The sequence below is a fragment of the Strix uralensis genome, chromosome 1 (assembly GCF_047716275.1).
Source record: "Strix uralensis isolate ZFMK-TIS-50842 chromosome 1, bStrUra1, whole genome shotgun sequence".
NCBI classification, from domain to species: Eukaryota; Metazoa; Chordata; class Aves; order Strigiformes; family Strigidae; genus Strix; species Strix uralensis.
Genome location: NC_133972.1, coordinates 160,007,118 through 160,032,931, shown reverse-complemented (window position 1 = coordinate 160,032,931; position 25,814 = coordinate 160,007,118). Strand labels below are relative to the sequence as shown.

General features: G+C 41.2%; 1 protein-coding gene across 2 annotated transcripts in view; it reads left to right on the top strand.

Moving 5' to 3' along the window:
* SAMD12 (sterile alpha motif domain containing 12) overlaps window positions 1-25,814 on the top strand; it is a 176,813-nt gene that overhangs the window by 3,107 nt on the left and 147,892 nt on the right. For both annotated transcript variants that reach the window (XM_074886929.1, XM_074886921.1), the window contains exon 2: window positions 16,285-16,460. In XM_074886929.1, coding sequence (XP_074743030.1) covers window positions 16,285-16,460 — 176 coding nt within the window. The remainder of the gene's footprint in view (window positions 1-16,284; window positions 16,461-25,814) is intronic.

The window sequence follows — 25,814 nt, the reverse complement described above, 5'->3', positions numbered from 1 at the left end:
TGTTGAACTCTTCCTCAAATTTGATTATTTTAATGCTGTCTTGGCATGGAGTGCTGGAGTTTAGTTATGGCAACAAAATGTCCAGTGGTTTACTTAAGGAAAATATCCCAAATTTTTTACTGGGATAGCTGACAGTGATGCATTTACAAATATGAAATAGGAATTTGGAGGATACTACAGTTCCTTGACAGTTATATACCTGGGTGTCCCAAAAGAGATTATGTGGACTGGGAGGGCCTTTGGGCTGCACAGTGCCAGTGCTTCCTGATTGATGACAGGATTGGTGTGTGTATTGGGAAAGTGAGTTTTCACTCCTTAATATGAGCCCATCTAGATGGGAGCACTGCCAAGGTAAGTCTATTTTTAGACCTAACAGTTTTGACAATGTTCCTTTAAGTGGTTTTTTTCCCTTTAGTAAGAATGAAAGAACTAGGTCAGAGCCAGTAGAAAAAGGCTTTTGATCTCTGCAACAGTGTTCTCAAAATTTTTTTCTTTTTGCTCTTGTGCAGCAGAGGTAGAGTGAAATGATGACTTCTTTGTGCCCCCCCCCCCAAGTATTTGTTGCACAGGAAAGTGAAAGACTGACAGCAGCCACCAGATAATGTATGCATGCACATAATCCCACACAGTTCTGTCAGATCCCCTCCAGCTCTAGCCTGTGGTGTCTTTGAGATTCCTGAGTAAAAAAGTGCTCGTTATGTCATGGAGCTCTTTCATAGTAAGTGTTTAATGAAGTTTGGTCTAACGCCTTTCCTGCTGTGTATAGGCTTTGGAAAGTGCATACATATGTTTGTAGCTGGTCTCCTCTTGAAAGTTTATGTAAACTTTTACCTTTCTATGGCTCTTCTGTAGTAGGCTTATGCTATTGAGACCCTGGCTCTCCCTACAGGATATTATATTTTACTACGAAGTGGAGCCTTGCTGACATAAAATAACAATGACTCTGGCCTTACCCCTTGGTAATTCTCAAGGGGACTGGAGACTCAGAGGAGATTAGGGCATTCTGGGGTGTGGTGTCAAGGTTAACTGCTGCAAGACTGGTTATTTGCAGCTTGTAACCAACTTCTCTCAAAGCTATCCTCTGAATTTCGGCAATACCTGGGTGGAAAGCCTTCAATGCATAGCCAACTCCAATGGATGTTGAATGCTGCCGTGGGTTTCCTCAGAGACTTGAGATGTGGTGAGCTCAGAGATGTGCTATGCCAACTCTGCCAGGAATGTTAAAGCAAGTTCAGGTCTGTCCCAAGGACAGCTTTGAAACAGGTTTCAGTGTAGGTACCTATCATGCTGTTCCAGGGTGTGCCCAAAAGTACAACTCTTTTGACAGGTGTTCAGTTACTCGACTTTGTCTTATTCCTACACCCTCCCCAAGCTTCTGAGCCTAGATGTCTCCACATCTAAGTTTCCAGGGAATGTGATCTCATAGATGGGTTTTCGGCACACTAATTGCTTGTGGAGCAAAGAAGTAACAAACCCTTTCATTCAAAAATAGCATGTGCTTCCATCAATGCTCTTGTTTTCTTCCGTAGTTTTCAACCACTCCTTAGCCTGAGGGACTCAGACATGTGGCTTGGAAAGGGCTGCCAGTTGGAATCAGGGCTGAGATAGGCATCTACCTCTCCAGTTGCAACTGTTGCATTGGGTCATAGCAGAGGAGATGGATAACACCAGTGGTGGAGGTGCACACGGGACAGAAAGGAGTAAGACCTGAACATCATCAGCATTTGGTCTTCATACCACTTATTTTGTATGTTATTTAAGTTGCATCAGCAATTATGGTATTCCAAAGTGGAACATCGGTCTTCTCACATCCACATTCCTGTGGCAGCCTTCTTGTTGGGCTGTAACATCTATACCCTTCTTTCTTGCTCAGCAACAGCACAACTTCAGAAGATGGGGCTTATCTTGACATGCTTCTCCCTCCCCACCAGTGTGCACACAGCTTGGTGGCAGCATGTGCTCCTCTGCTTTGAACCATTGCTTAGAGCTTTCCTATCTAGGTGGCTACATTTGAAAAAGTCACAGTTCACTGCATCTGTCTTCAACAAGGTAGATAGTCAGTGATCCCTCTCCAGAGGAATAAAGTCGCTATCTAAGGCCAGGAGTCTGTTTTGGACTGCAGGTTCTTATTCTGAACAGGTACACTATGCTTCTCAGGCATTGTACAGGGAAACTGAGCTGAAGTTCAGAAGGTGCGCTCTACTGTGGGAATTGGAGACCCCAAAATGAAACTGAAGCAACAGAGAATGTCACTGCACTGAAATCTCTTTGGGTGTATTCAGACTGGGGAGTGGATATGATTGCAGGTTATCTGTTTGTTTTTGACTCCCTGCTTTTAGGAATAAACCCGTATGAGGCAGGAATCAAGATACAGTATAGACTTGGTGTGTTGCTGCATTTCCCTTGGATGAAATCTGGTTGTAGGATAAGAGTGTACGTGGGAACTCAGAAGTGCTTTCAGGTCAGCCAAATTAGATACAATTCCATGAGTGTTTGGCCTTACCCTTTAAAATACTTGGAGGACTCAGAGGCTCAGGGAGGACATTGATTAATATCAATTGGCCATTTCAATGCAATTGAATGCCATCATAAAGATAAAATTTGTCAGGTGGTGGTGATGTATGGGCAAAAGGAAGGAATCATGCTTTGAAAGTTCCTGTGCTTTCTCCACCGAGAAGGCAAGTAAGCAAATGACAAAGAGTTAGACATTAGGTGCATTTCCTAACATACTGGTGGAAAGTACTGACAAAGTCTTCAGTGAGGATGTAAGATCCCATGTTTACTGCTTAAATAGAAATTATAAAATAGAATTCTTCTGGACCGTTTGGGTTGGTTTTTTTGTTTGGGTTTTTTTTTTTGTTTTGTTTTTGGTTTTTTTTTGTTTTGTCTTTTTGTTTTTTTTTTTTTTTTTCCTGAGATGTCCAAGCATGGTGGGTAACATTCAAGGAGGTTGTGTAGCTTTGTTCCTCTCATTTACAGCTTGGTGTATGAGGCCAGGGCAAGGTGGAGCCAGTCTCCTGTGTTTCCCAGTGTTGCTGTGTCATGAGGGTTATGGCAGGAGAGCAGCAGTGAGAAGCTCAGAGGAAGGCACTGTAGCTAGGTGGTGTCAGAGTTGCAGATTGTTCAGCTGAAAACCTTGGAGAGGTTTCTGTTCAAAACATCATCTATGCAGGCTTGCTAGTGAGTGCGGACCCTGGGTATTTGGTTAGCACCGTAAGTTTTTGGTTTGCCCATTGGTCTCTGAAAGTGCTACAGCTACTTTGCAGAGGTGGTAGAACTGTTGGAGGGCTACTGCTCAGTGCACTGAGTATTCAGTTTCTGGGTTTGTTAGGGATACTGTGTCTGGTTCTGATGCCAACTTGCTCTGCTGTCCTGGCTGAGACAACTTTACTCTCTTGTGCCCTGTCCTGTCTCTCTTTCTGTCCAAACTGTATGATCTCTGAGGCAAGGGCTTCCCTTTACGTGCACAAGAGATACTCAGGAGTTGGGACTGAGCAATCCTATTTGGGTTATTTCTCATGAAAGCTGTTGCCTTTGAGTGGGTACAGATATTTAACCTTGCAGATTAACAGCTGAACAACTCCAGCCTCAATTATTTGCTCAAAGCATGCAGAGAATGTGGAGGGAGTAGTTCTGGAAAGTGCCAAAGGTGGAGAAAAGGGCTAGAAAATGGAGTAATTTTGAAGTCTTCTGAAACTGTCTGGTTTGTGGTGGTCAAAATAGCAGATAGGATTTCAGGAATTATGAGGACGAGCTCAGACAAGGCAAGAAGGATCTTTGTTTCTATGTCATTGCATATTGCTCTTGTATTTTGAATGCTTCCTGCAGTTTTGCTTACCATGCCCCCAAAAAGGGACAGGACTGAAAAGAATACAGGAATGGGCAGTTGGCTGGTCAGGGACACGGTATCTTCTCAGGGGGCAGGTTATAAAGATTCTGAATCTTTTTAGCTTGAAAAAGAGATGACCAGATGAAGATGAATGATTTGGAGAAGGTGAAAAAGGAACTAGGTCACAAGGCAGAACCATGAAACTGTAGGGTTTTGTGCTTAACATAAAAAAACAAAATAGTTTTTCATATAACACACAGTTCCCCAGGTGCAGCTTTCAACCTTGGGTCACTCCTAACCTGCCAAGAAAGGATCAATTTATGTACGCCTTGCTCTCACACCATTTCCTTAAGCTGTGGTGTAAAGGGCTAGACTTCTAGTCTGACCTAGCCTGATCACTTTTATGACAAAGTCTAGCTCATCTTGCGTGCATCCAGAACAGTTCCACTCACCACAAGAACTTTATTTGCATCAAGTAATTGAGAGCAGAATTTGGCCAGAACAACCCAGAAACACAAAGAGGACATGGGGAATTGGGCAATGAGCTATAAAAACGTTAACAGACAGGGTCATGATGTATAATATATGTAGCTCTCTTTTTCCCAATATATAGGAACTGATACTGTTCTGTAAGAGGAACTGTCTGCTATGTCAGGTCTATGGAATTGAGGGGAAAGGAGGGGCCCCGCATTAGGCTGCAGCTGTAGAAATGCCATCCTGGAAAATACCAGTTCCTAGGTAGGGTTAGAAACTGCTGTACTGAGCTGCATAAATGAGGTGAAATATGGTCTGAGAGAGACCTCCAGGAGAGCCTGAAGCAGATTAGATCTACAGATCTCACCCTAGGTGGTTTCTGTCTTGGGTAGGTTGTATGTTCCCCCTCACCTTTGCATAGGGTCCTCTTTCTCCAGAAGCGTCCTGTGGCAGAAGGATGACAAAGAGAATGAAGAGGGAGTTGCTGTCAGTAGTTGCATGTTCGCTGTGCAGCATGAGCAAAACTTGGCATTAAAGAGCCAGGTTCATTACTCAGAACAGCAAGAATTCACCCTAATATGTGCTGCTCCTGGATGAACCAAACAGGTGGGCAGGGGGACTGGACTTGGGCTGAAGTGAATTCTGCATTCAATTACAGGATCTGATATGCTTGCAGGGAGTATGTGACTGAACAGGAACAGGGTGTGAGGAAGACATTTGGTGTTAATTGTAACCTGTCTTTAGTGCAGTGCTATGTGTCCCTGTATGATGCGGAACGTCACTAGCTCATGCTCTTCAGCTGAACATTCAGATTATTACTTCTCTCCATTCCCCCACTCGTTTGCTCTCCTCTGCCCTGTTTTTGTGGCTTTTTCTTTTTTTTTTCCCCCCAGAGGGGATTTTAGTTGAGTTGATTTGCTTCTCTGCAAATAACCTAGTAAAAGCAAGAATGAGACTTTTAATACTGCTGTTTCAGAAACATAAAGAAAGAAGAATTGTAATGTGTGTAAATAGAAGCTTTCTCCTGGATTTTCCTCTAGCAAAATAATTGCATGCTCTCAGCTAACGGTTTGTCGCTACACAAATCAGCTGGGGTACTGGAGTGAGTAGGATACAGTGGTATGAGTAAGCAGTAGGAGGTGAAGAATTTTACTGGGGGAAGGAAAGAAGGCATTTCCAGGCTCTTCAGTTAAATGTGCAAGGGAAGGGGTAGCCTTGAACAATGGTAAAGGAGATAACTTTTAGGCAGTTGAGAGAAAGCCAGGACTGAAAATGAAGTCAACTGCCAGATTGCAAACTAGTTATGCTAGTGAGAATGAATAAATATATTTTCCTTTGCATGTTGATGACTTTCTGCATCATTCATGGGACAAGAAATAAAGCCCAGATCCACAGCTGAATTGCAGCCATTTCTGTGCCACGTGTTCAGCAGACACCGGCTTTCATGAGTAGGGCGAAGGCAGAGATCTGTGGTGTGTGTCCGGACAGCACACTTCTGATGCTGTAATAAAGACTTAACCTGTGTGTGTCTGAGCCATTCTTTGTATGCTGGATAGGCTCACTAGTGTTTAGAAAAGATTTCTGATGTACTGCTGTCTGTTTATAGAATTGTAGTAGTGCTATTAGGACTTGAGGTGAGGCATTCTTAGAAATATAATTTGCAGTGGAGCATGACTAGCTAATCTCCTAAACAGTGATTCCAAGACAAGTTTCTTCCGGGGATAGTGGAACTAATGAAGACTTGTTACTTACCGAGGTGTGTTCTTTATCTTTTTTTTATCTTCTTCCTCTCCATATTCACTGTGAAATCCTCAGAGGGCTACAGTGGTACCTAGTCTGGGGTTTGCCTAAGTCAGTTGGTATCTGACAATTGCAATGTATGGTGGATACTTTTGCTTCAGAGAGCGCGTTATTTTAGGTCTCTTCCTCTCTATCTATCTACTGATTTTTTTTTTTTTCATACTTCTTAACTCCTGTAGCACCCTTGTTGATTGCAAGTCTGTGCATCTCACAAACTTGAAATCCAGAGTTCCTTCACTTTTCAGAAGCTTTGTAGATGCTCGCACAAGCCTTCTTATTAACAGAGGATGAAATTAGTTTGTGACATACATTACCAACTATTTTGTGCTGTAATCCATTGCTCAATTTATGTTCCTGTATACATGTGATGCATGTTACTTACTGACCTTTATTACTTTGTTCCCTAAGATCCATTTTGCTCTGAGCTAATTGCATAGCTCATTAGTCCTCTTCTTTGCCAGTATTCTCCTCCTTCTCTATACCTGTACAGAATTTGTGGTAGACTTGCCCTCCTTATTCACTGAATTGATCCATTTTTCAATGAGCCTTTCTGTTGCTGATGTGAATTCAAGACCTGCTTGTATCAACTGTATGTTTATTAAAATGGTATGAGAAAATGCTTCAGAAATAATTTGTCTGTCCAGTCATTGTACTTGCTTTTTATCATGAAATCCCATTGCTGTTGCAAAGGCAGAACTTGCATTCCTGAGACTTCTAGGTCTATCAAGCATATATATGCAGTCTGTCTCCTGAAGAGCAGGTGTAACAGAAACTGTCTTTTATGTTTACAGCCTTTACTAAAGTCTGTGAGGTAAGAGATGGCAAACGGATATTGCCATACATAAAATAAGTAGTTTTCAGTAGGAAAATTGTCAAGAATGCACAGGTAAATTTCTTAGCTGAGTAAAGTTAAGTACATATGTATCCTGGTGGGATGAGAGTCTTAAAAGGCAAACTTAACCCATACAAGAAGAGGGATTTTTATTCTGGGCTTAGTGTTTCTGGTCTATAGACAAGACGAGGAGTCCTTCTCCTCTCTGTACGCTCAATATTTGCATGGCCTTCAACCAGATTATGAGTTTAGTTTGATGCCAGATGAAACTGCTAAACTGCTCATTCTGGTTTCTTGATAGAGTTCTGATGCTGTACAAGAGTCTCTACCATCAGCTACCTCTTACAGCTGAGGTGCGTGTAAGCAATGTATGTGAAGTGTAGTAGATTGTCTCACTTTTTTTTTTTTCTTTCTGTGTTTGTCTTTATTTTTGGGCACTTTTTCATTGTTTCTGGAGAGAGCCAAATGGCTTGTAGTAGTAATTGGCTTGATACCATGGGATGACTACCCCGTTGCCCAGCTAGAGATGTTCAGGGATAGTTGCATCAGGAGTGCAGTTACTTTAATTTTTTTCTTGCTGATGGTAAATTTAAAGGGGTAAAAAAAGCCAAAAGCCCCATAACCTATAGTTACAAACTAAAATCAACACCCTTCCTCTGAACACTTTATCCCCTTCTACCTCCATGCTCTTCCTACAGCTGTCTCCCCTTTGCTCTGCCCTCCCTGCCCATCTTGACCTGGTTCAGTGTCCACTTCCTTGCTGCAGAGCTCTCTTTTTCTCTTGCCCTTCAAGATACCTCCCAGCTGGACGGCATGTCCCACTGCTTGAACAAATTCTTGATTGTAAAATTTGTATGTTGTAAGCTGTTTATTGTTTGTTAAATTGATTAATCCAGTAGATGATATCAATAGTCATGATAGAGAGGCTAGAAAGACAAGCCACTCTGGAGGGACCTGAAGGTACAGCAGTGTGCGGCTGTTGTCTGCCAAGCCTTGCTGAATATGTCTGTCTGAGCTTTGAACTCAAACCTACAGGTACAGCTCATCAGTGGCAGCAGTTTACAAAGTACCCCACAGCTCAGTGCTAGCCTGGCTTTTGGCACAGCATGTTTGTAATCATTTAATGCTGATTTTTGCTTCTGACCAACAGAAGCAGATAGCTAGATACCAGTATTACTCCAGCTAAGTATTTTGGGACTTCAGGCTTAGAGGTTTCTGATAAATTCATGTTGTCTGTACTGAAGTAGAAAAGGTCCTGACTGATTTGGTAGGCTTCTTTGCTTTGTGTGAATGGTGCTGATTTGGTGGCCATTAGATAGGCAGACTTGAGAAACAGAGTGGTCAAAATCTTGAAGCTACTTCCTCAGCAGGTTGCCAGTGTATTTACTAGGTGACAACATAAGCAGCAGGTTGTATTCATGTGAAACTTTGACTGCAGTTTCAGCTGGTCCAAAGTGATAGGTTGGGGGAGCTGTGCTGATTTACATTAGCTGGAGGTAGGACTGTATGGAGAAATAATTCCTATAGGCAAAAGCCAGACAGTTTCTCAAAACTAGGAACTGATTGGTGACGCAGATGGACCATCCAGGAGTTGTAGAAACTGATTACTGTGGAAAAACTCTGCCAGATTAAGTAGTCAAAATAATCCTAGATTTTATGGTACAAATTGAGGTCATCTTTATTAGGTGTTTTTAATCTTGTTTTTTAGTATTGTGGAAGTGGTAATAACTGTTCAGGTCAGACATAATCTTTAAAATAATCCCATGTTTTCTAGGGATATTCAGAGTTACTAATGAAGTACTAGCTTCTGGAAAGATAGGAAGGGCTTTGCAGTGCAGATCCTTCTTGCTCATTTGGTCAGTGTGAGCAGCCATCTCATCTGGAACAAGATCTCAGTGTTCTCAATGTGAATGTCTCCTCTGATCAACCCAGTTAAAGCGAGTTGTGAATGATGGCAAGCAAAAAGCCCCAGGGATGTTGTTTGACTACTTGATATTGAAATGTAGCATCTGGAAGTGTATAGAAGTCTGACTGAAAATGCTGACTGCAAAATTTGATGTGTTTGGAGATTTGATTTGCTTTTGACAAAGAACTGGGAAGAGATGGAAGAAACAGCTCCAGTAAGAGCTGCTGTCCAAAGGTTTTGTAGGATCTCCTTTCCTGGAAATACCTGTTAAATCTTCATGACCTTCATGAAGACTTGAGATGACTGAAAAGATATTTGGATCCTCTTTATAAGGTCTCTGCTGTGTCCAGCCTGAGTTTGTTAATGTTCCAGCTGTAGAGACTAACTTCTGCCTGTCTCTTTCAGCAATGTGACATTTTATGGTGGGGATCAGGTGGATTGTATGGATTTACCTCTTAACATTGTGCAGCTAAGTCTGTGGCATGAATAGATAAAATGGAGCTTCCATGTTTGCCAGTAGTTGACACACAAAAGTTTTCTAAGGATTGTTAGAGGTTGGATGGGTGTCTCCCATGCCTGCTTTTTTGTCTCTGAATAGCAAAAGCTAGCATATGACTGTGATGCACACAGAACAGGGTGCATGAGTAAGAAGATGCTATTTTTACTCGATCACTTTTTAGAATAGAACTATTGTTATTGCATGTAACTCAAGTACTTGCCAAATATGCTTTAATGTAGCCTTAATTGATCTACTTAAAATCTTAAGCAGCCAGCAGTATTCTCACTGAAACAAGGAGTTATGAAAAGTTTGACACAGTAGGCAGTAGAGTGCACAAAGTAGCAATTGATCATAAACTTGATCTTCTAAGCCTTGCCTACAGGTGGAGACACAAAGACTTACTATCTGCCCATGCAAAATTTTGGATATATCAAGGCTGTGTTTTGAAGAGTGCCTTCGGGCTTTTCTAAAGACAGGATTCACAGAGTACCCTCTAGTAAAAGGCAACGCTTACCCCCAGGTGCTGGTAACTTACTATGGCTCTTGGTGACTTTCTTGTTCAGACAAGCTGTCTCTTGGCTGCTTGCCATCTGGGAGGCAGACATGTACGGGAGGGAGGTGGCAGAGCATTTATGTTGCCCTGCGAGCTCTCCTTTTGAATGGCATACGCATGCCGTAAGGGATCCACATGGGCACAGAGCTTGGCCGACATGTATCAGCCTCTGCAAGGCAACAAATTCTCTTGCTTTGTATACATGGAAAGGACTTGGGTTTGTGTTCTAGCATGTGGAAAAAATACACTATTACATTAATTTGTTCCTTCCCTAGTTTTTTAGGACAGACATGGTCATTTTTCCATTTCAGGTGCTCCGTGTACTATTTTCTCACAGTTTTTGACTGTCATAACTTGGCAGATCTCAGCAGTCTTTTATTTAAAGTTCTGGAAAAGTGGATATTTTCCTATAGATTCAGCTCTGCCATTGAGCTGGGACTACAAGAGCACTTAAGTACCTTTGTTTTAAATAATAGTTTGTTTTGTAAATGTGGTCTGTGGATCTATGTTATTGTGTCTGCCAGTACCATTCATCATGTGCTTGTTGCTGAGCAGTTGGAGCTGTAGAGAACATCCACTCTCCCTTCCCAAAAGAAAACAAGTTCCTGCCACAGAAAGCTCTCAATCCAAGTTAAGTGACAATTGTTGGGGAACATGAAGAGAGACAGGGCATTAATCAACTGTTAGGTGGGGTTTTCAGCAGGGAAAAGAGAATGTAAGTGCTCTGAAACTGGATGAAGAGTTGTATTAGAGACATATGGATGATATACAAATATTGAGATTGGAAGAGGTTCTGTTTCAAAATCTAATGATACTGCTGAAATCTAGTGGTATTAGGCTGATACTATCAGCTGATTTGGAGGTAGGGTTTGGTGTCTTGATAGACTTTTAAAGTCTGGGAATGATGAGGTGGATTGAATTTGGTAGAGTGAAGAGGTGCTGAGACAGTAGTGGTATTGTCAAAGCAGTGGCGTGGGAAAATGGTCTGAGTGCAGAGGGTGGGGTGAGCTAGTGTTAGCTAATACCAGAGTAATGACAAGTAAGAGTCTAGACAAGTAGTTTAGCAAGAAGCTACTTTGTTGGTAGGATCTTTTCCAGATGAATGCCATTAAGGCCTGAAAATGGTTTAAAGAGAGTCAGCTAAGAGGGTCAGATCAGTTGGGTTGTGGTAAAGTTGGTGATTTGTGATTCTTCTGTAAGAGCTGCTTAGACTCAGTTCTACAGGACATTAACCCTGGGTGCTGTCAGTCCTCCAGCCCTTTAGTTTTGCATAGTCAATCCTGAGTTTAGAGCTGACTTTATCTAGATAAAATTATACAAGGTGCTGATTTACTGTCATGGTTTGAGTTTGGAGGGCAACTGAGCACCACGCAGCCACTCACTCCCCCCTTCACCCCCCCAGCATTGAGAAGGGGAAAATAAGCAAAGATGCTGCTCACTCCCTCCTTCCTCCCCAGCGCTGGGAAGGAGGAAAGCAAAGGGCCCAGAAAATTGAGATAAGGACAGGGAGGCTGACGTCATCCTTTAAGGCACAGGCAAACAACAGACTCGTTAGGGGAAGAAAAAAAAGAACATAAAATTTAATACAGACACTAACAACAACAACACTTAACAGAGTAGGACCGTGAGAAGCATTACCACATCTTGAAAACACCTTCCCCCATCCCTCCCTTCTTCCCAGGCTCAGCTTTGCTCCAGATTTCTCTACCTCCCCCCCGCAGTGGTGCAGGGGGCAGGGAATAGGGGGTGCGGTCAATCCTGCCACTTCTTCCACTTTGGGCCGGTGGGGAACTTCTGGCATTTCTGCTCTGTTCCAGCCTGGTCCCCCTCTCACAGGAGACAGTCCTCCACAAACCAACTCCAACATGAGTCCCTCCCGTGGGTGTGTGGGTCACCCCCATGTGTTGCAGTCGTCTCGGCATGAACTACAACAGCGGGGGCTTCTTCCTACAGAGTCTCAGCCTTGTTCGGGTGCAGTCACCTGGTGTGGGGCCCCCACAGGCTGCAAATCGGTATCTGCTCCACCAGTGACCCCCATGGGTGGCAGGGAGGGGCGGCCCTGCCGTCACACCACAGGATACAGGGGAGTCTCTGCTCTGGCACACCTCCTCCCCTTCTCTTTTCTTCCACTGACCACAGTGTTCGCACAGATGTTCTCCTCACAACTTCTCCTTACAAACTCCCACAATTTCTCCCAGGTTCCTCTTCTTAAATACATTATCGCAGAGGTACAGCTAATTGGTCCAGCCTTTGTGCAAAGGTGGGTCCCACTTGGAGCTGGGGGAGCTTCGAGAAGTTTCTCGCAGGGGGCCACCGCTGTAGCCCTCTCCCCTGTTACCAGGAAAACCCCTGCCACTGACTCAAACCAGAACATATAAGAAGAGAATATGTTATTATTGACCAAACATTGACTTCTTTCCCTGCTTTTAACAAATCTTGAAGTTGGATGCCACACTAGAGGAAAACAGTAAAGCTGGCTACCTGAAGATGGCCCATGACAAAGAGGGATTAGCTTTGCGAAGTGACTGAGATACTTATCCTCACCTCTGCTTTTTTTCCTCCTGCCCTACATAATTCTCCCCATGCTGAGGCTCTTGTTCTAGTTGTGTCTTCCTTAAGAAGCAGATTCAATCCAGGTGTATGGTAAGCCAAGACTGTGATGGGGGTGAAGGACAGAGATGAACTCTTCCCTTCTCCTTCTACCCTTAGGAAATAAAAAAAGTTGTCTTCCCTCTGCCCCAATATCAGCAACTTTGGAAAAGTCTTTCCTGAGGCAGCCTGTGTTTCTTTTAACCAGTCACCTCTTTTTCAGTAAAAAGGTAATGGGCAAGTATGTAATTGCTAGCAGCCTCTTCAATTTTTTCTCTTTTGTGTCCCGAAGGAGCCCAATATAAAGCATTGCTGAAACAGCACTAACATTCATTACTCTTGAAAGAACGATGGGCTAAGAGTCAAGCAGCATATTGTCATGTGATTTATTTCTTTTTTAAGCCATCCAGGTGATGCTTATGCTACTGTGTTATCAGAAATCTGGATCACTTCCTCCCTGTAATGCATGGCAAATCAATACTGTAATCCAGAAGGCTTTCCTTGTCCACCTCCTACCACCTTCCTCCCTAATCTGTATTGTTTGGGGGCACTGGGAGGGTGGAGTTGCAATCCACAGGAAGCTTGCTGCTGGCAGTATTCTTCCAGGCAGTGTTAAGTTCCACTGTGCTTTGTGATTTCTCTGTAGCAAACACTGGAAGGGGGTTTCTGCCTGTTTCTGGATGGTGGTAAGGTGTGTTAGTGGTTCAAAGGTATATGCAGGAGCCTTCCTATTCAGCTAGACAAGATCCTTGCAGAAGACAGTTGGAGGGATTTTTATGGACCACATTCCATACTGAGTGTCTTTCACTGCTAATTTCCAGCCCTTGCTGGAGCAGGGTGTTCTGAGAGTACTTTTACAGGTTGGTTAGGATATCTCTCACTTCTTGTGAAGGAGGGAATTAGTTTGGCTACTAACACAACAGTTTCCGTCCTCATTGGGCTGTGAAGAAATCTGTCTTGGTGGATCACATCCATCTCTTCTGTGGTCTGGGGGTTAAGCAAAGTAGTCATTAGTAATTGCTTGTTTCTTTCAGGTAGGTAAATACAATCTAGAGAAGGCAGATAATGATAGGTGGGTACGATCTAGGAGAGAAAAAGATTATTTTTTTTTGCCTTAAGACGCACTGATGTAGATATAAACCACAAAATCATATCTCTCTGAAACCTTTCATGGGAGCTTAAAAGACCCAAAGACTCCCTTTGTCATAACAGCTTGACAGGTTTTGGATACCTCCCCATAATGGCCATACAGTCAGAGCATGTTAGCTTCACTGCAGAAGTAACAAGGATTTTTCATTTTCTCTGACACAGAAAGAGGTCCTGCAAGGGAAGAATCAAGCAGCAGCTGTGTTCAAGTTCAGTTCCATTGTAGTCTTATAGCTGTGACAAAAGCAAAATCCAGGAAGAGGTTGGTATGGGGTACACCTAGAAATAAAGGAGTCAAAAGTTAGGAAATGCCTCTGCTAATGTTATTAGGATTTAAGTATTTACATTTGGGTTGAATTAGTGGTGTGGCTGGGAAAACCAGTAGGAGGAAAGGAGTACCTTGAAGACAGTCATCTATTTTTCGCTCCTCACCAGTGAGAGGCAATGCCAGAATGAGGGGATTTGGGTTTGCACTGCCTTCAGCCAACCTACAGAATTGGTCTGAACCAAGGAAGAAAGAGACTTGCAAGAAGAGCTGCAGCTAGATTTAGGGAAAAGCTCCTTAGAGCTGGTTTGGGAAAGGAGGCTCTGTAGCAGCTCTCTAGGTATCAGGAAGAAATTGCAGAGGCCTGCCCTGCTAAAATGAGGCAGAAAGATGACACATGAGAACAGGTGTCACACAGACTGCTGCAGACCCCTTTCCCTTATGTGCTTTTTTACCTATTAAAATAAAGACTGTTCTTGTTTTTTGAGAAATTGCATGAAGGGGAAACCCAGGAGTTCCCAAAAAACTTCTCAGAGGGTTTTCAGTGCTTTTAAAGCAAAACCACAGCTCTCTATGCAAGGCCGAAGCAGATGGAGGATCCCTTTTGAGAAAGAAAAGATTTTTAGCTGGAAATCCTTCTCATGGGGTGGTCCTTGGGGTGGCCAGTAGAAACCCTGGCTCACCTCCAGAAGCTCTGCATCGTTTACCTCTTCTGATTCCTTCTCCAGAAGGAGGCTCTGCAGGGCTCAGCTCTGGACATGACGTAATGGAGTGATGCTTCCTCCTCTTCTTATGCTGTCTGCTAAAGAATTGTCTATTTGGAGAGGGATCTCTGTCTTTTTTACATATTTGTAAAAGAAGTCCAGGACTAATCCCCTACAGCTACTCACATTGATTTAGTTCCCTTCCCGTTCTTAGTTTCATTTACTAGTTTTCTGTGGGCCAGTGACATATTTTTCTATTCTTCTATACAAAATGGCTGCAACTTGTAATAAAACATGTTGCAATTCTTTACTGCTTTCCATCACTCAGTATTGTTAACGAATTATATTCATAATGTCCTTTGACTTGAAAATAGGAGATGTTTCCATCCGTAGCTTGCAGATATAGGTATTGTAGTGCTTGGACAGATCACTTATCTTTCACAAATATTTGGATGTTTTTAAAAATTCCAAGGAGAGAAGGCCAACTTTTTGGCCTCTGCTTTAATTCTGCACCAAGGAATTGCTGTAATTTAGGCTCAAGTTTTGAATTAAGACTCTAGGATTTAAGGTGAATGGATTTCAAAAAGGTGCTGTAGTCGAAGGACCCTTTGCCTTCTCCAGCAGCTGGAGCCTGTTTCATGTGAGAGGATTTCAAGGGCTGATCTGTAGCTGGTAGAAACTGGCAGTTCTGAGTCCTTCCCCTGCTCCCCACCCTCTGCTTCTAAGCCAAGCAAGAGTAAAAGGGCAGCTTTTATTTTGGCTTTACATTACATTGTGTTTTGGGTTTCTATTCAGGTCTGTCAAACATTGCACCGTGGTATCTGAGCAAAGTTCTTTTGCGTACAGGGCAAGTTGGGACCATTAATTATGAGTAGCACTAAAAGTAGCGCAGTTACCCAGGAACATGAAGAGGAAGTTGCCTCAGGATCCACACATTTTAAGATTTCTACATGTGCCAAGAAGGCTGTTAAGCCTGTTCTCTATGTGAGTGCTGGAACTGTGAGATTTTGGACAGAAAGCGACTAAATGACTGCCATAGTTCTAAATGTGCATTTCTGTGGTATGGTTTGCATTTGTTTTACTTTTTCCTCTGGCTGCTTTCCTTATTCTGCTGCCATTAGTTCACACCTCATTATATGCTCCTAGAGAGTGCATCCCTCTTGCTTGTTAGGGTGGTGTAGGTGGTAATTTGCAGTGGTACAAAGTGCTGAAGGAGAGATAATCAGCTGGGTAAATCATTACTCTGTGCAGAGACCAACTTGCTGTGCACAGCTTGCTTACCCCACATTGTTTAGGACCTAGAATGTTGTAGTAATTGAAAATGTAATAGAAAAACTTTAACTTACTTGCTTAGGAAAAAAGGTATGGCTGAATGATTAATACATGGCGATATATTGTCCTATCCTAGTAAAAGCTGTAAGTTGAGGGTGTTGGACACTAGTGAATCCAGTAGAGCACAGTTCAACACAGTAGCCTGCACTAAATAGCCTTACACAGTGCTGGATTGCCCCTTTTTCTTTCTCAAATATCTTACCCTGAACCCACGTCAAGGTACAGACAGATCTTTCGCCGTGATCTGACATAGCTCTGGTTACCATGTGGCACTTCCTAATACTTTGTGATAAATGTTTGTAACATTGGTTTCTTCTTTCCTAAGCAGTGTTTTCTTTCTCATATTTTTTCCCAGCTATCCATTGCAATCTGAATCCAAATGGTATTGATCACCCTGTCCCCACGGAAGGTATTAATCTGCAACTTGAAGGTGAAGGAGTTGAATCGCCCTCTGTTAAGAACGCTACTACTCCAAAAGGGCCTGAGTCAAAAGAGACACCCAAGAGACAAGTGGAGCCAGAAATATCTAAGGTAGGTAGGACTGGATTCTTATTTATTTTGGTGAGTCTTAAAGAATCCAGGCTTCTTGAAGTGTTGGCTACTGCTTAAAAAGCACTTATCATCCTGTTAAAGACATACAAAGGTGCAAAAATAACAGCCTGAGGAAGTGGGTGTTACAGAAGCAAGGTATTGCCATGGAGTTTTAGCCCACAAACATAGAATCATTTAGGTTGGAAAAAAAACTATAAGATCATCAAGTCCAACCTTAAATTTAACACTGCCAAGTCCACCACTAAGACATGTCCCTAAGCGCCACATCTACAGGTTTTCTAAATACCTCCAGGGATGGTGACTCAACATCTTGGACATTGCACTATTTTATTTTTCTCTAGATGAAGGTAATTAAAATAATGCAATCTCTTTCTCAAGCACTGTGGAGACTTTTTTCCTAAATGACTTGGATAACAACCAGGATGGGAATAAGTATGTTTTTCTTGAGTGTTTTTTGTTTGGTTGTTTATTTTTTCTTGGGGCAGGTAAAGGAAGAAAAAGGTTCTATGGATATATGAATATATGGATTTTTATATGGGTGACGGAGTTTTTATTAAACTGTTAACTAATTTTAGGTAGAATACCAGGTCACTTCTTCCATGTCTGGTATGTCAGTGAATAAACATACTTCAGAAGTGAATTCCTAAAGACAAATGAAGTGTCTGTTCTCATTCATAAGCAGACCTGACTACCAAGTGCAGGTGAATGTGTGTGCTTCAGATGCTTTGGGTACAGGACAATAATTTGTCAGATATATTTTTAACTAGAACTAGAATGAAAAATAAGAGAATGCTAAAAAAAAAAAAGGAGAGATCTTTGAAAGCCTTATCCGTCTTCTTGATCTTTAAAGGTCTAGAACGAGGGTTTTGGAGGTGATTTCAGCAGAGTGGGAAATTGAGTTTTTCCTGAATCTGACACTTTGGGAATTAATAGAGCAAATAAAATGTGTCCTTTTTTTTTTTTTCTAAAAAAAGGTCCAAAAAAGACAGTATCAGTTAATTAAATGACTGAACAAGTAAGAGTATTTCCTACTGTTATCAGTACAATAAATCTAACAAATAATATGGGTACAGTTGTAATGTATTTCACTTTTATTCTAAAATAGTATTAAATTTTTTGAGCAGTAGCCTTGACAATGAAGGCTCGGTATGAGTTCTCCATTCTGATTTTTATCTAAAATATCTAGTTTAAAATGAGTACAATTTAAACTCATTTAATTCTGTCTTAAGTCATTGATCTAGATCCAGTACAAGTTTGCATTGATCAAAATCACTGCTACTTGCAGTTTTTTTTGTGGCCAATTATCAAGCACGTTGCTGATTTCTCTTTGAACCCTTGGAGAACAGGTTTGTGTTTATTGCTTTGAGTCATCAATTTGGTAACAAGACCACCAAATTTGGATAGGCTTTGAGACAAAGTTTAGTTAATAATGCATTTACCCAGATTTTGCAGCCAAAGGCAAGCTAACCCTGCCCATGTTTCAACATCACCAGTTGAAAATCTGCCCTGTATGGAAAGCTGAGGAGGTGTGTTAAGCTTATAGGGGATCTTACAAGGTTGGAAGTGAAGAAGCTAAATGGTGCAATGGGGCTTCCAATGGAGAATGGGCTCGTGTAGTTGACATGGAACATGGGCAGATCAAGCTTGTCTTTGCTTGCAAAAGACTCATCCTAGTGGAAAATCAGGATGAAATATATCGGTGTTTTAATGTAATGGAGCCTGTTTCTAGTGTTTGAGCAGTCCTTACTGGATTGATGAATAGAGAACTGTTTCCAAGGCTGTCCCTGCTGGCGATAGCTGGGGAAGAGGGGAAGTGTAGTGTTCTCAAAGTAGTAAAATAACTATTGATTTCATACATTTGATTGCAGTAGCTTTATTTAGAAAGTTGGGCATGCTTCAGATATAAAAACAAACCAACCACCAAACAAAACTAAACATTTGCTTGATGGAATAAGCTTGGCATAATAGTATCAAGCTAATGAAGTGGACTGTTTTTCTGAATGTATTGCTGCGTGTTAGCAACTTTGTTTTTTATGTGGTATATTAACTTGCAGATGTTTTTCATCTGGATTCATATGTTACAGCCTGAGGTGGTCTGTCTTTTCTGTCTTGCTCTGCCTTAAATTTAAAAATTGTGTTGCTTTATCCTCTAAAATATGAATATAGAGTTGGGTTTGTAACTTGTGTGGCTTTAAGACTTGAATTAAGCTGTCATTATGAAACTTAATCCATGCAATCATATCTGTACAGTGGAAAGATGAGTGGGAATAGAGGAAAGTATTGTAAATAAAATATTGTGGGGAGAGCCATTTGTTTTATATTTTCTCATTGCTCAGTTGTTTTTAAAAAGGTTTCTTTGCAACCCTGTGTACTCAAATGATATTAACACATACCTCATATCCACAGTAGTGAGACTTGTATTTCACAAAGCAATGCAACGTATTGAATGCAATTTTAGATGCCTTATTAGACCATCTTCTCTGCTTTCAGCTTTCTAATTTGTCTTCATTGGGACCAATTCCAGCACTTTAAACCCTGGATGCTTTAAGGTTTTGCTGTCCAAAGAAACAAACAAAATCTCTTTTCTAATGAAGTGTGTCCTTCTTTTTCTGTTCTCAGCTATGAACTTGCAGAACAGTAGTAACTCATGGGCTACAGATAGATTTAAAGTTCCTTTTTATGCAGCTATTATAATGTAAATAGGGGGGTACAAGTGTTTGTTCCTATATTTGGCATGTAGACAGCAGAAAGTGTAGCATGAGTGAAGGATCACTCATTTAGAAGTTCCTGATGAGTAAGGAATCTAATTTTTATAGACTGAGGTAGAGTTTTAACGGAAAACAGAACAGATGATCTTAGTCTCCCTCAGCTGGTTCCCTAAGGAACCACCTTGTTATGAATGTGAGCAAGTCCAGAAAAGGCCAAGATTATTCATATTTAAACTGATGTGCATAATCCAGTGAGACTCTGGTAATGTACAGGATATAATACAAATTAAGGAAACTATATGAAATGTAAAAATACTTAGCTTTTTTGGTTTACATATTTATTTTAAAGTGCGTATGTATATCAATATACACACTTTCTTGGTCAGTAGTTTATTTTTCAGTATTCATTGTATTTAAAAAATATTCAGGCAGTTGGGTGGACACTTTTACAGAGCAGAAGACTTCACTGGAGAAAGCAAGGATGGCTTTTAATTTACATTTTTAAAATATATATTATTTCTTTATCACTTCTATATCTAACTCTGTTGGGTGTGTTTTCTGGAATTCTTATTTTTTCATTAAAATTCTACTTCTGGCTCTCATGTCTGGTCTGTTTGGTTTTAATATCATAGTTATCTCTAGATAAACACAATGAGTCAGGACATTTGGAGTTACAAAGTAGAGTTCTGTTAAAAAAAATTAAAAGTTTTACTATACTTTTGAAGTCCTGTACTTCTCTGAGTAGAAGCTTTTAACAGAAGGTGACTTTCCTAACAAGATTCAGAAAAATCATCTCCTGCAGAAGTATTAACTTTTATCAAGGCTTCCCACATGTTGTACTCATAAAGCCCTGTTCATTGTGAGCATGAGACCCAAATCTGGTCTGTCACTTATTAGAAGATTATTATTTATTCAGGGAGTTTTGATTCCTAAATAAGGTGTGCATATCTGGTGACACACTTTGTCTCATTATGTGGTAGCAGCAGTAGCAAATAATAAAGGCTTTTTAAAGGCAACTGCTAAAGTTAGACTTTTTATCATGTGTTAGCAATGGCAGTTTTTTATCTCAGAGACGAATTAACAAAATATTTATGAAAACTATGAAAAGAAACTGGTGAAAGAAATGAGAAGCTTTTTTACCTTGAATTCTGTTGATAAATGATATATAGACACCAGTAGACTATACTTCTTGCGGTGTAGGTAATTCATTCTTTTGGTTGCTTTTGCTTTCTTAAAAAAAAAAAACACCAAAACAAACAACTTTTTCTCAAAATGACATCAAACAACACTGAAGGGCTGACTGAACTCCATAACAAGAGGATGAGAATTTATCTCTGCTTACTGGGCCCAGTTCAGGGCTGACTGGGGTGGAAGCAGCTCCTCTGGATTCCTGGGGAGTTGTGCTCTCCTTGGGAAGTATTTGGTGTGTGTGTCAAGTGCGTGATGAAATGTCCAAGGACAAGAGAGTGAGGGTGTTATAAATTCTTCTTAGAAATATAAGGCTTCTGAGTAATAAGGATGTTCTAGAGTTCTTCTCAGAAATATAAAAGTGTTTTGTCAGTTTTTTTAAAAAAAAAAAAAAAAATGTCCTGGTACTGTTCGCTAAAGAGAGAATAGAAAAAGTAATTTTCTAGATGAAGTCTTCAGGTTTTTTCATCAGTGGCTTCTGCTTCACAGTGTTTATCCTTTTTGTCAAGCTTAGAAAATGAAAATGTGTTAGATGAGAAAGATGGTATTTGCTAAGCAGTGGTCCTGGTGATGAGTATAATGAATGTGTATGTCCCGTCAGCATAGCTGCTTGGTATGCCAAGCCCATTTTATTCGTGCTTGCCCCTTTCCACCTGACCTCCCCCCCCTTTTTTTTTTTTTTTGCCACTGGTTGAGAAACACCAGTGGCTACTGAACTGGGGCAATGAGGTGTTACCATTTTGCTTTGTCTTCTAACTGTCCCCTTCTTGTGAAACTTGTGGTGGCCACAGGATATGTGAACCCAGATTGGATGGCTGAAGTTACCAAAGTTTCGCCTGTTGAAATGAAGGTTCAGAATAACGCCAGCTGGGCTGTTCCACTCCTCCAGGTTTTGCTTTAAAATTGTGTGGCAGGGTGGGAAGGTGTTTGAATTGCAGACCTCTACTCATATCTTGGTGGACGTGCAGACCCTGGATGGTGAAATGTTACTTTACTGCCAGAAAGTTTGCTTTTCTTAGTTGATTTTTGTGGAGAAATAATTAGCAGATTACCAATGTCCACATCAGATCACCACAATAAAAACCAATAAATATGATGTGTGATTTTTTTTTTAAATTTTTTCTTTTTTTTTTCCTCTCCCCACTCTTTGACTGCAGTAGTGACAAAACACCACTTATTATATTAGACCTTTTTTATGACTACCAAAAATAGGTACAGAATCTGAGTGTACAGTATGTCTGAAGTGGATTTAAAATTATTTGGTAAATGTTAATATTAGCTGAAATAATTACACTTTAGGGCAACCTGCCTTTCTAATGTCTCATTCTGTGATTATTAGAAATACACAATAATTAGTGTGCTCACTTCTATCTTAATTTTCAATAGACTTTTTCTTTCATGTTTTTCATTTAGAAGTATGCATGTTGTCTTGCTTTCAGGTGTCTAGATTGGGGGCTGAAACATTTGATGTGTATGTATCTCTTCCTCTCTCAGCCTATCACTCATGATTGTGACCTCTGGCTGAAGTCTGAAGTTTCAGAACCATGCAGTGAACAAACCTATCCGGAGCGGTTAAGCATGAGTGCTGGGTGACCCTGTACATTTCAAGCAGCTGAGGCTGATGTTTTGTTTATCACTCTGGGGTTTTACTGGTGTGAATGAAGTGCTGGAGTGACCCTACCTGTAGTGCAGAATATAGCTACTTGGTTCAGAATTTACACTGTCATGAGCCAGGAAAACAAGAAACATCTCTCTGGTGGGGTCCTGTAAGCCAGTGTATCATAGGAGGACAAATGCCTGATCCAGAATCCGAATGTATTCTTGCTCTCTACCATGTTTTTCTCCATTGCTATATCATCCGTTCTTGTTATAAATAGTGTAATATGAAGGCCCACATTTTTGCAGTGAGGTTTCTACATTCAGCATAAAAGGCTTCTCCTGTTCATCCTGTTTGCCCTGACTGTGTGCCTGGCAATTCTGAAATATCATCTGCCCCGACAGCAGCTGCACGTAAGTGGGAGATCTTGTCTGAGTTTGTTGTGCTCTGCCCATGATGGTGAGGGGAAAAGAAGGGCATCTGCAAAGGAGCATTATTAATTTCCTTCTCCTTCACCCCCCATCACAAGGTGGGATTATTTTCCAATTGCTTCTCTTCTTTCTCCCCATAGGAAGTCAAAATAATTAGCTCAGACTAATACTTAGCTCTTTAGATGGGTATAAGTAGAACAGATGAAGTTTACTCACAAAGACTACTATTGATTGACCTTCCAAACTATTTGAAGGGATCCTTTATGGAATTCATCTGTACAAGCAGGCTCTATCTACAACTTCAGTCCATCAGGTGATAATAGGAAGAGAAATTTCTGTTTGTCAGGCTTTTTACAGTTGGACTTTCACCTAAAAATCAATGACAAAACCACTTCCAGTGGCAGGATGCGCACAGTGAATGCATGTGAAGGACGGCAAAGCGTTGGCCCCTGGGAAGCAGTGCAGTCTGTGACCCTGTGGTGTGCCGGGGGCTGCACAAATGCACAGCAAAGTGGTGGTTTCTGCTGCAGGGAGCGAATGCAGTCCTCGTATAGGGCAGGCGAAAGCAGATGGTTACAAAGAGGCAGCTGAGGGAGCGTAAGGAGGGAAATGTAGTCTGATCTGGCTCCTGTTGTCCTGTGAAAGCTATCAATGTGAAATTTGTGTTCTTTTCCATTACACAAGTGTGAAAAGGAGCAGCAATTGCAGTACATATTAGCAAACATAAGCAGTAAAAAGCCATGGTAGTACTCTAGAAATAAGTGGGATGTCTAATACTATAGACACATGTAGACACAGACACATTATTTAAAAGAACTTCTCTTTGGGGAAAAAGAAATATAGATAAAAAGATGGAGCGGCTTTTAAAGGAAAAAGCAATTCCACACACCGTGTGGATGCATAATGTACTTAACAGTGCCTGTTCTGCTGCTTGCCTCATTGTGAAGCTGCTTCACAAAGCCATCCAAACCCTCTGCTTTCACTTTGAAGCTACTTTAAGGGTTTCATAGTGATTGCTTTAAAAATAAAGCAGTATTTTAATGACACAGCTACCTTGATGGGGAAGGAAAAGTATAGAATTGCCCGGTAAAGAAAACAGCATTGTGATTAGAAGGATTACAAAATGTATTATAGAGCAAATTTAGCATTTAAAATGGGGAAGTAGTTTAATGCTCCACTGCTGGCACTGCAGGTTCTGCAAACAGTACATCTCAGATGAGTTAACAATAATTTCATTAGTCTGCCACATGTGTTCGTAGGACACTTCTGACAAAACTGATTAGAAGTTGCTGTAGTCTACCTTTCTCTCTAGAAGTGGGAACTTTTTTCTTTCCCATTTTGAAAAATAACATAATTGCTGAGCACTGGAAGTGGAATGTGTCACAATCACAAAAGAGTGTGGGATTGTAATAGCCTTAATGTCTGAAGGGTGTTTGTTGTGTTATCAACCTCTCAAGCTTTCCCTCAGTGCAGAGGTGTGCTAGGGAGGAAAGGGATTTCATTACAAGAGTCTGGAAAAGAGTGGCCTGGGGCAGAGTGGAGTCTGTCTTCTCCTCAGTTACCATGGGTGGAATTGAGCTTGCTGATGAGGGCAATTTAAGTGTCTATATCTAAGCTAGGTGTCTGAACTCCTATTAGATTTGTTGGAGATCTAGTCAGTATGCTCGGAGGAGTACAGAGAGGGATCAGACTGCATCTGAAGTGAGCACTGCTCAGCTGAATCCAGCTACTCCATTGACACTTGAGCTTAGGTATTCGCGTTTCAAACTCAATTCTGTCCTCTGCTGTACTAGCTAACCAGCCTCTGCATTTGATGCTGAAATGTCTGATGGAGGTGAAACCTTGTGTTGGGAGACTGTATTTCAGAAGCTGCGTTTACCTCAAAAATCATATTTTGAACAGTTAGAATAGACTAGTCCCATGCCTATGGCTATAATCAAGATGATCTTCTGGCAAGCAAATAGTGCTCAATCTGAAAAAATGTCTGTTTTATGGATTAAAAGGAAGTGATTGGAGTGGGTGTGTCATTTTTCCCCTTTCTTCTGAAGTCTTGGACTTCAGAAGCCTGTTGCTGTTCACTAGAAGTGAAGTTCTTGCTCTTTGGCTCAGTTTTTCTAACCATAGAATGATGATAATTAGGACCAGTTAAAACTGTTGTATCAATAGAAAACTGAGATTTAGAATAAATTTTCTACCAAACTTTTGTCTTTTGCATGTGTATGTATGTAAAATTGATTGACCAAAAGCACTACAGCATGTCCCTGAAAACTTGAAGACATTGGCTTCGTTGGGCTGCTTGAGGATAATAAATGCAGCACCACGTTTGCTGCCTGTTCCCATTCCCCTCTGTGGGACAGATTCTCCAGCTGTTTTCTGTGGTGGGTAGTGGCGAAGGCCTTCGCTGGTGCTTTGTCTGTGTCATGCCTCTGATTTTGATTGAAGTATTCGGTGGATGGGGACTAGAGTGTGCATGGTGTTTGGCTCTGAGGGGTATCTTGTCTCATCTGGGGCCTCTAGGCACTGCAGAAATGCCGATAATAATGACCTGTGAAATCAAGGAGGCTTCTCAGTATGCTTTGCAAATACTGGTTCTTTTTAGCTATTTCTGAATGTGGACTTCAGTCAGAAGTGCTTCTGTTTTATCTCTATTCCACAGTCAGCTGCAGATTACTGTGTAGCTGATGCGCCACTGCAGGGATCAGGGAAACAACTCCTAAATGTTAAAGCAGACATTTTCTACGATGCTGTGTATTATTAGTGGAGCAAGTAGAAGGTAAGGAGAATGTCGTATTTAATGAGAGACAATTTTTCCCTTTCCCTCTTTAATTTTTTGACTAACTGATTTGTAGGTGGCGTGGGGTTTCCTTGGCTGTGATCCCATTAAGTGAAACTTTGATATAGTGATTCAGCCTGGGGATGGCTTCAAGTGCCTGTGTGCTACTTGTAGTACTTCTGTGCTTCTAGTTATGTTGATGGGCTGCTTTTATATTTTCATTAATGACTCTGGGCATTTGCAGGGTTAGTTCAAAACTAAGAATGATATCCAAGTATGACAGACTTCTAAACTAAAAGAAGTGTTGTGAGTTTGCAGTGGGAGAGTGGAGGGAGGGAGGAAGCAGTGCAACAGTAAGTTTCTTTGAATTTGGGAAGTGTCGATGTTAATCTGTAAGCTGAGGGCTTCAGTACTTGGAAAAGACGAATGTTGGTGATAGGGGCATCGAACATCACAAGTAATTGACTTTTAAGAAATTAGGGAATGTGAATCCAATTCCTTCAACAAATCCACAGTTTAAGAAGAGAAAAGAGATTACCTTCTGGTTTTAGGCTATTTACTTATTGTAGCTTTTGAACTGTCTCTTGTTCTGTTCATGCAAACTTGTGATGTTTTCCTATTCTCTAAGTATATCAG